Raw genomic sequence first — 10,828 nt, forward strand, 5'->3', positions numbered from 1 at the left:
GGGTCATGTCACATAGGGTTTTGAGTGATGTGAAAAAGGGTTTGTGAATTTGTTTGCTTTGAGGTAATCCAAACAACATTGCAAACATAATAAAACCAAGAATTGTCTTCATTCTGAGATATATGTTTGTGTTTGATTTGTTTGGACCAAATATATATATATGTATATAGGGAAATCATGTAATAAGGAGGGGCCTATTTGTATAGTCTAAAGGCTTAGGTAAGTGACTTTATTTAGAATCAGAAAGTTGTAATTAGGACATGAAATCTGAGGACAACTTAATCATATTTAAAAATCAGATACCCCTAATCATGACTTTGGGTTATTAAAAGTTTTTTGGGTGAAAGTCTAGTATAAATATATAGGTTCATTATGACATTTAATGTGCCTGATCACAAGGATCATGACATCAAATTTCGTGTAATTTTTCATTATCTAAAAAAAGAGTGTTAGTAATAAGAGTTTAAGTGGTCTTGATATTATAATTATTATTAATTGTGTGAGTTTAATGTAATATACCACTATTACAAAGGTGAAATGTTCAAAAAAGACGAATCTGGTTATAAAAAAATTTATTTGACTTGTTATGAGTCAGTAATAAGTTAATCGACGGTAAATGTAGATTTTTTTTATTTTTTTATTAATATCAGCAAATTCGGTGAATTTGACTAACGAAAGGACTTATTTGTTAAGTTAAAGCAAACCTCAGAAGTGCTAGATGTAATTTTTCATACTACATGGGGTCTACGTGTAATTATATTAAATCTTAGGGGAGGGAAGTGTAATGATCCTGAAAATTTATTGAAAATTAATAAAATAGATACGTTGTTAGCCCATCATTAAAATTAAAAAAAATATTTATAATTTTTTAAATAATAAAATAATATTTATAATTATATTAAATCTTAAAGCAAATGGCTATAGTTCACGTTGTTACACGTAGTCCTAACATTCTTATGCCATCAACATCAAATTAAAAAGTCCAAACCCCTAGGTTCAAAGCTTAACATTACTACCTCAAAATTTTATACAGATACTCCTTTAGTATACTGCACTAACACCTCCTCAAAGAGTATATTTGTAATTTTATAAAAAGTAGGGAATACTTGTGTAATTTAATTTAATTTCAAGGGGTGTTGATGTAATTTAACCTTAATCTTTTCGAGTAGAATTGAACGTATCCAAATTCAGATTCAAGTGTCTAGTACACTATAATTGGATTTAAAAATGTTAGACATATGCATAGTTAATGTTCTTAATACTAATTATTTAATTAAAATAATCTAGAATGCACTTATTATTATAATTTTATATTAAATAAACAGTGTACTTTACAACCTCAAAAACATACTTATATAATTTTTCAAATGACAACAATTATCTATATAATTAAATCTGCCCTCGTGGGTGTTAATGTAATTTAATGAAATATTAATGTGATTAGTAAGTTGCACTAGTAAATGATACCACGAGATCTAGACAAATGTTGGTCCTTTAAATTGAAATCTAAGAAAATCAAAGGACTTTTAATGCAATTAAATCAATATGTGATGGTTCAATAATTCCCTTGAATTACTACTACTTTTTTATTTGAACAAGAAAAATAGCTGAGAATTTTATAAGCTAAAACTGTGCTACTTCAGAGTTATTAGGAGAGGATAAGGATACTTTACAATTTCCACCATAACAACTCTCCTTGAGGCTCCCCATGGCCCCTCAGCTACTCCTAAGAAGCTGCTACAGCACTACAATTGCCTATACAGATGGAATGCAGTTTATCTTACGACTTATTCGAAATTTAATAGTAAAAATGCAAACGAAGTCCGTTCGTTCGATCATCCGACGCGGTTTCCAAGAACATTCGATAAGAATACTGCTGCTTGCTCGAGTAGAAAGGTATCCTGTAAAGGCGAAATGAGCACACGACTGATATATATGTGGTTAACTTATCTTGAAATCACCTGTGTGCGGATGTGTGTGGCACTGGGTAGGTCATAGGACCCATGTTCAAGGGGGCCCCAGGAACCACGGATCCGGGAAGTGGAGCTCCAACGCCGTACGCCAAGTGTGGTGGCGGCGGGAGATTCACTGGTGTGCCGACTGCTGATACAAGGGGCCCGCCTATTGGCTGTCCGATGGTTGGTGGCCCATACATGGCGACCCCTGGAGCAGCAACTGGGGTTTGAGGAAGCGATTTGTTTGATTTTCCAGATGGACCTGCTACAGCAGGACCATTTGTCTGACCGGTGATTGGGCCTTGGGGAACTGAGACGTCTCCGCTGTTGACGCTAGTGATGTCGTGGATGCTCGATCGTCTCCTGTCTTTGTTCATTGAGTTCAAACGAATGAAGTACTTCTGGGCATGGCTGGCAACTTGGGTAGGAGTCCTCGTCACAACAAAATTCCGGGAAATGCTTCTCCAGTCACCTTTGCCGTATTTGTCCAAGCCAAGAAGGAACAACCTGTTTTTATTGAACACAAGTGAAATGGAATAATCAGTTGAGCGTTAAACAACAGTCCAGCAGAGAACAAGAGAGTGACATTAATAAGCTAGACATCCACATTCCGCAAATCCTATCACACTAGTGTTCAACAAATAGTTCAAAATCACACGAGAGTAGTTTAAAATCACATGAGAGTTGAGTATAACTCTCGTAGAGCGCATAGCCCAGTCGTTCAAAGATTCAAATCTTTGTGATGGTGCAAGCACACAATTTCAAACACTCATCTGCATCAATATTTTCATGGAAAAGAAATTGTATGTCCCGACTCAAAAGGACATTGTCCTATGCGAAGCCTCTTGAATACCGGATTATGAAGCTATGCTTATATCTGACAGGCTGAAAGGAAAAATGGTGACACGGCGATGGAAGTGGCGAAATAAAAGAGATCTTCTTACCTACAAGGATTCAAACTCCTCTCCATCAATCTGCTGTCCACTTTAGTAATGAACTCGCCCATCATATTCCATCAATCCTTACCTAGCCGGCATCTTTAGAGTGCTATACAAGATTATTGGTTCTTGGTATTTTGTAATTCGGATTGCAGACTCAAACTTGATCCAAGGAAAGACTCTTCACGATAAGGATAAATTATCAAATATATCCTATTGCAGATGTATTTGACAATATCTGCCGTTCTGGTGGCATAATTTTCCAGAACAGGGGAATATCACAGATGTCTCATTTAATTCTATATTTGATGCAAGACAGTTTACAGGGATTAAAGGCTCTCAAGGTATTATGGCAGATACTGGATGTACAATAATCAGAAGAGCTGAGCTTAAACAATTTGTCTTCTCATAGAAACTGATGAACAACAACTTAGACGAAGAAACTAAGAAGAAATGTTGGAAAAACAAGCTAGGAATAGTACATAGATCTTTGGAGCATGACACACATGGTTTAAGTTGGACTGGACAACTCAAAGCAAATATACTTTCTCGCACTTCCTCAATTTTCATGGACTGGGTTTATCCATCCATTTTTCTCCTTTCATTTAACCCCTGAAACTGATGGATTTATCCTACAAACAAAATTTCGTAGCAGTTGCCTGCTAAAATAGTCCCTCCATAACTTGGACCATCCTCATTTGCTATTAAAGCTCCGTTTATTACAAGCAGTTTGATTCGTGTTAAAAGAAGAATGATTCTGCTTAACTTGCGCACAAGAGGATAGTGTATACCAAGCTCCAAAACACCGTGTCTACCACCTCTGGAGGTTTCATAGAAGACCAAATAAAATACCCAAAAGCACATTATATAACAAAAGGGAATTGAGAAAAGAATGTGACTAGTGAAATACTTTGTGACAAAGGGACACAACGATTTCTCCTCACATCCCTTCTAATAGAAAGTTGATCTGCACATACAACCATCTTGATTCTAGAACTTAGAAAATGAACAAGATATGTTTCGGGTCATGCCTGTCATTGTAAAAGTGGCACACTCTCTTATTGCAGCCTCACGCCTCCAGTGCAAAGAACAGGAAACTTCAAGGCCATATAAAGCAAAAAATAGAAAGTGAACAAAATCACATGAATGGAGAACAACGTCAAACCCCATATAAAGCAAAGAATAGGGAGGGAACAAAATCACATGGTTAAAGACAAACTAATAGATATCAGTGCTTTAATTGGTAATTACCAAATATAGTCTGCCTTTGATTATCAAATAAAGTGTAGAAAAACAATCCAAGTTTGCCTTTCCATTTTTTATACCAAAACTTCCTTCTATATAAGTTGGAGATAAAAACGAGGAAGAAAATTTGCATGTTAACTTTTAGGAGGCACACTGAAGTGCTTCCAAGGACTACTGATTCTTACTGTCTTTGGCTTTAATACATTCACGTCTGAGCATTCTGGAATGCAGCATGCTCTGTTTTGCAAATATCAAACATACAGTTCAAGATAATTTAGAATTCTATGCACCCCCGTATGTTTACTAAAACTAATGAGGTTAGAAGCTATAGTAAAAGTTTCTTTACAACTGCAACTTCACTTGACATATTCGCTAGGAATACTCCGTGCAAATAATAACAGTTGCTTCAGATACATCAAGTATATCAAAAGTCTTGGGCTCTCTAGAGCTTTAGACAGCCAATTAGTCTCATGCAATATGGGGAGCAATTCCCATCATATTCTTCAATTCTTTCTCAATTTTCAGATATATCACGTGTTATGACTTCAAAGCCACCTTCTATCGATTCCTGATGGCTTAAACCATATTGTCCATGGCGAAAAATGCAGCTCAAGTTTAAATATCCACAGCCATACAATATACCACGAACTCAGGTACATAGTTCATTTATTGTCTTCCCTTGAAGTTCACCAAGTTTGATGACCATTATTCTCCACACGAACCCGAACAACAAAATTTGAAAATTAAAGGTACTTCAGCACTGATTAGTTATTTGGTTTATGAGAATATAGCTACTGGACTATTAAAATAAGTCCAGGATGCAATTATTGCAATGGGGTAGCCCTCCTTGACTTCAAACATTAACGGAAATGTTCCTCTACCAGTACTGGACAAACAAATGTTGACTATGGTATGAACAGAACAGCAGGGTCCATAACTGTTGACTGCTCTCATTTTCACTCCTCAAAGATTAGAAACTGAAGAGAACGGTATATTCTATACCAACATGTCTAAGACATGAATAATCAGCCCACAGTATGTGAGCAACAGTTCAGTAATGGTTGAAAGAAGGTGAAATATTTAACCAGAAAAGAAAGATAAACAAATGCAATGCAAATTTCATCTAGATCCAGAAACACACAAAGCAAAAGATGTGTTCATGTACAATCAACACTTTTTCAGAATTAATAGCCATCATTCCATATAACTAGTGTTCTGATTCAGTAGAGAACAAATAACTAAGACAATAGTCAGCAAAAGCCACTTAAGTCTCTAAACCGTTATGACCATTAAATGTCAACATTAATAACTTCTACCAGATTAAAAACAAGGAACATTTGTAAGAGAATTCATTATCAACAATGGAAGAACCCCAAATGATGCGCAACTGCTCATAGTGTGAAAGATTATCTGCACATCGAAAATTCAGATTTCCAGTTCAGAATCCAACTTGGAGCTGTTATTAGCATACTTTATGCAGATGCAGATTAAGACCAAATCTTAGTAGAGTTGCCACCAAAACATACTAACTCTAAGGCTTAAGCAGAATAAGAAAACCTCTAGATATAATCAGATCTGCCCATGGACAATGCATTAGAAATAGAATGTAAGTGTGAGATTTCCACGGAGGTATAGTTCAGTCAACCACTACTTCAATCAAGTTTATATCTATAGATACTATTTTAGGAGTTCCATGCTAAAAAGGAAACAACTACTCATCATCTCGTATAAATTATTCCAGAACAGTAACAAATAAGCAACTCCAAGATATAAAAGTAATTTGAAAGCTGATTCAAAAAATTAATAAGAAATCTTAATGTCCAGATAAACAAACCCCGAGTATAATTTGAGATCTGCGGTCTTAGATTGATTCTTACGGACAATACCTTAGAAAAGTGAAAGCATGTATTAATATGTCAATTAGAATCACTCAAACTATATTAGCTAAAATACAGGTGACCTAAAATAATCAGATTAGTGTGTTTGGCACATGTGTAGAGGAGGGCATAATAAGAGACTAGAAAAATATAGCATTCAAGCAGAAAAATAGATTAACCTGTGTTCATCTTCTGTCCAAGCAATTCCCTTGCGGCGCTCCTGATCTGACCTGGAAGACTTGCCTCCGTGATTGGACTCACTGTTCAAGTGTCCAAAATTGCCGCCTTTCCTACCGGTCACTTCATCCCCAGCATGACTAGTCGAACCATCTGAAGAAGAATTGTAACACGGAACCTGTACAAAACCAGATTCTATCCGGTTAACATCGTCAACTAAAAGTTCATAATGGTGTTTAACCTCTTCCACAGATTTTCCTGGAACATCTGCTGCAATTTTCTCCCATCTATCCGAAGAATCCTCGGGATAAGTTGCTATTGCTTTCTCAAATAACTTATCCTGCTCCCTACTCCACATAGAGCTACTTGATTCATCGGCCGGCATCTAGACTTGTTAAGATTCGATATCAGGTGTAAAGAGACCTCAAGAAAATCCAAAAACAAATCCCACTTAGAATTTCGGAGGCATTGTTCTGAATCTGAAATTTGGGATCTCGATTATTTTTCTTCGAAAGATAAGGTGAGAGTAGAGACAGAGACCCCAACAGTAACCAAGTGAAAAGTCCACCAAGACACCAGCCGCAATAAATATCACCAAGAACCAGAGGAGCAAGGAGATGGTGATAAATTAACTGTGATTTGCCTCACATTAAGAGTTGGACTCTTGTGAAATGCTGACCCTATTGATGAAGGAAAAACACGAAATTGGTTAGACCATGAGAAATATCTTCGAACCGAAAAAACAAAAGTTTCAACAAATGGCACTGATGAACAGGAATCTAAGCGGGGAAAAATAGACTGCTATAATTGATGACGGTGAAGTAAGTATGATAGTAATAAGGGCAGTGTGATAATGTGAAAGGTGAAAGAGACATCAATGGAATCAAACAAAGAAGAAAGCCCCAGAAGCCTTAAATGGACAATAAACCGTATTCAAATTGCCAAATTCCACTCATCCCTACAAATTTTCCAATAGCCAAAAGCCGTTATTTTCCAGTTTTGACAGCACAGGCCCACAAGAAAGATGAACCACACCTAACATTTACAGTCCACTGACCTTCTCATTCTTGTTCTCTTCTGTCCATTCACCACACAGTCAAAATTCCCAATACATCATACCAAAATCAAACTCTTCCCTAGCTAACACAAAAAGGGCTGGTGTTGTAAATGTAAAAGGCACAACCTTTTCAACACCTAAAGCAGAAGATGTAAAGGGATAAAGCAAAACCCCACTTCAATACACAACTACAAGTCTTCTTAACCATTCAAGAAACAATTAATCAGAGAAAGCAAGCAAAAGACTTTAACAAAAACCCTTCTCCCAATTCTTGCATTAACCAATCCTTTTGGTGGAGAAATCCCCAAAAATGGATTCCAACTTCTACCAACAACAACCCCTTTTTAACTCCAAGAAAGTGACATCAACAAGCGTACAAAAGCCTAATACGTACCATACTTGGCAGAATTACACACTTTTTTCCACCGACTCCTTTTCACTTTGTGACCATAGTTTTTGACAGTTTTACTCACAGAAACACACAGACACACACATGTATGAATCAATCAATCAATCAGAAAAACACATTTATGAATCAATCAGAGACTGTTATTTATGCATAGCAGTGACAAGGAAGCAAACCTGTGGCAGCCTGCCAAGAATTTTCTTCACTTCTCTCTCTCTCTCTCTCTCTCTCTCTCTCTTTTACAGTACTCTATTGAGTGAGAAGAGAAAAACTCAGTTTAAATTAGTGGCAGTAATTTATTAATAGGAATTATTTATTTATTTATTTATTTACTAAAGAACTTCAATCATCACAGCCTCAGTATTCAGCCAAGGAATTTTGTAGGATAATACTTTTTTTTATAAAATTAATATAAACATAAGCAATTGATAAATAATTTAAACTTTAAAAATTAAACAATCAATAAATATTAAAAATACTATATATGTATAAAGAATTAAATTTGAATTAAGTAATTAGGGTATTATAAATTTTTATTGTTATGACCTGTTTGATATGATGATTGCATAATTGATACATATTGTTATGACCTGTTTGATTAGACGATTTTGCACTTATAATTTGATAATTAACTATGCAGATTGTAATTAAATTTTAAAATTAATGTCATTCTTAAGGTTAATTGAATAACTTTAAAAATTATTTAATAGATAAAATGGGTAAATTGATGAAAACAATTATAATGGTATTAAAAGGTACAAATTGTTGTGATTATCAAAATATGATTTCAAGAAATTCAATTCCAAATATGATTATTTGAAAATGTGCCAAACAGTGTACTCAATTACAGTTCAGGACGATATTATGAAAAATATACTCTTTCGGAACGAACAAAAATAGAGAAATTTTATATTATTCTGTATACACGTGTATAATTATTTTAATAATTATTATATTTAATCGATATATTTGATATTTTTCATACATAATAAATATATTATAATCGATTCACTCAAAAATTGAACGTTCTACTCATTAACATATATCCCAAATTGGAAAAAATTACTTTGTGAATTTCAATACTTTTTCAATTCAAAAGTGTATGAGAAAATTAATTTTTATATATATATTTTTTAGTAATAAAATATGTGTGTGTGTGTGTGTGTGCTGACATTATTGGCAATTCCCATTCATTACCATAAGAGGCAATTTGGTGTGGAGGAAGTTTCTAGGAGACCAAAAATTTAAAAATAAAAATAAAAACAAAAACAAAGAAGGGCAACAAATTCGTTGAATGATGTTGATGGCTTATCCGAAAAATCAGCCGCCCACTAAAAGCAACAACCAAAAAACACACACTACACACTGTCACTTGTGAGAGGAAATAATTCTACATACCCTCCATCCCCCCCCCCCCCCCCCCCTTCATATAATAATAGTATTTTTTGAAATATTAATATGATATCGGTAGTATGTGTTTTCGTGCCACATCGATAGCAAATAAGGGACTTGTGCAGTTTGCAAGACTCTTCTTTCTTTAGAAACGTCTTTTCAAAATAAAGTCGTATTGAAATTAACTTAACAAACAATAACTTGTGTGAAGATATAGCTTGCAATTCAATCGATTTCACACAAAGTATTCTCTACTCTGGTTTTGTATGAGCTTTATGGTTTTATCTGAAAAACAGCACTCTCTAGGTTTAGAAAGCCTTGACATTTATAAATCGCTCAAACTCTTCGTTTGCAACTAATGTAGATGTTTGTCTACATCATATGAGAACTCTACAACTTGTTAAAAGCAATTACGGTCACTTCTCCTGAAATTTGGCATGATTGTAAATATCTCCTTATTGTTTAAAAAATTATCAATATTCCCTCGATTCTATTGCCCCAAAAAATAAGTATTTACAATTATGTCAAACCTTAACAAAAACAGTATAATTTTACCTTATATATTGTATTCATAATTAATATAATGATGGATAGTGATTACTCTCGCTCGACATTGATAGCAAATAAAACACTTGCAATACATAAATTTTAAGGCTTCTTCTTTCTTGTAACATGTTTTTCAAAAATAAAATTACACCGATCCGATTAGAGCAGACAATACGTAAGATAGGAGTTCTACTCGCAAAACTCAAGTGCACGCCAAATCATTTAGCTACGTATGTGGGAACTTGCCTATATCCCCTTCACAAACCCTTCGTCTAATGATGCTGGATAGTATCTGCATCGGTAGAAGACAAGTGACTTGCTCGACTTACAAACTCTATATTCACTTTTATTTTAATAAACATCTTTTATGTTAAAATCGTACTATTTTTTTTTTAAAAACAGACAATACCACATATAAAAACTTGAACTGCATTACACGTGAGATTATACAGTAAATTGAATATATTTAAAAGTAAAAAAAGTATAGTTGTGAAAAAGGGAGGGGTGGTGGTTTGTGGGTGGGGCTATGGGCAGTACATGTTGAGCAAAAGTGAGTGTGACACAATATAAGGTCATGCTGATTTTTGATTGAGGAAACCAAAAGGGGACCCCTACCCCCCTCACACCCCCCCCCCCCCCCCCCCCCCCCAACTCATCAAACAAGTGGCTAATCAAAATGTTTCAATCTAACAGTTCTTTTGCATTAATATCTGACAGTCACAATACAATCACATGAATGCATTCTTTTTTCCTAAATGAATAATAATGAGACTGTTGCCAACTTCTTTGAAAATTTGAATAATAAAGAGTTTGAATAGAATTAATTGTTGGAAATATTATTTAATTATAGTGAGCTTATTTATGTTTACCTTTTTCATTTTATTCTTTTTTTTGTTTTATGGCGACGAATATAACATCGTAAGATACATTAAAATATTTGGCCGTTGCCAAATCCTTTAATAATTTCATAGTGAATAAGATTAAAAAAAATATAATGATTTTTGCAAATTATTATATAAGTCGACCAAGAACCACATAAACGTGGGGCTCGGATTCAAGACCTTTTTTGTTCGTGAAGAGTCTTGGAGCCTCAATCATTTCATTTAATTCAGCCCATCTTATGAATGAGTTCATATCAAAATTAAATTGCATATACTCATCAAATTCAGGTCGAAAATCAAATTTTTTCAGCTAAATTCACTTAGACCTAAACATAGTCTATAACATCATCAGCT

The 10,828-nt window shown here is 34.5% G+C and overlaps 1 protein-coding gene across 4 annotated transcripts; it reads right to left on the reverse strand.

Annotated features, from left to right (window-relative positions):
• On the reverse strand, window positions 1,549-7,941 carry LOC105156121 (transcription factor SRM1). 4 transcript variants are annotated; one of them, XM_011072170.2, is made up of 3 exons: window positions 7,832-7,941; window positions 6,195-6,872; window positions 1,549-2,462 (listed from the first exon to the last, which is right to left on the reverse strand). In XM_011072170.2, exons 2-3 carry the CDS (start codon window positions 6,575-6,577, stop codon window positions 1,958-1,960), a joined length of 888 nt encoding a protein of 295 aa, XP_011070472.1. In that variant the 5' UTR covers window positions 6,578-6,872; window positions 7,832-7,941; the 3' UTR covers window positions 1,549-1,957. The 4 variants fall into 4 exon arrangements, with proteins under 4 accessions (XP_011070472.1, XP_020547442.1, XP_020547443.1 ...); XM_020691783.1 differs by lacking the exon at window positions 7,832-7,941 and adding an exon at window positions 7,644-7,747; XM_020691784.1 differs by lacking the exon at window positions 7,832-7,941 and adding an exon at window positions 7,250-7,394.

Source organism: Sesamum indicum, linkage group LG2 (assembly GCF_000512975.1).
Source record: "Sesamum indicum cultivar Zhongzhi No. 13 linkage group LG2, S_indicum_v1.0, whole genome shotgun sequence".
Taxonomy (NCBI): domain Eukaryota; kingdom Viridiplantae; phylum Streptophyta; class Magnoliopsida; order Lamiales; family Pedaliaceae; genus Sesamum; species Sesamum indicum.

Bases quoted from the DNA above. Each gene is read 5' to 3' on its own strand.
- LOC105156121 (XM_011072170.2), bottom strand. From the start codon at position 6,577: ATGCCGGCCGATGAATCAAGTAGCTCTATGTGGAGTAGGGAGCAGGAT. The intron at 2,463-6,194 runs GTTAATCTATTT...CAATAAAAACAG, and splicing joins TGGACAGAAGATGAACACAG to GTTGTTCCTTCTTGGCTTGG.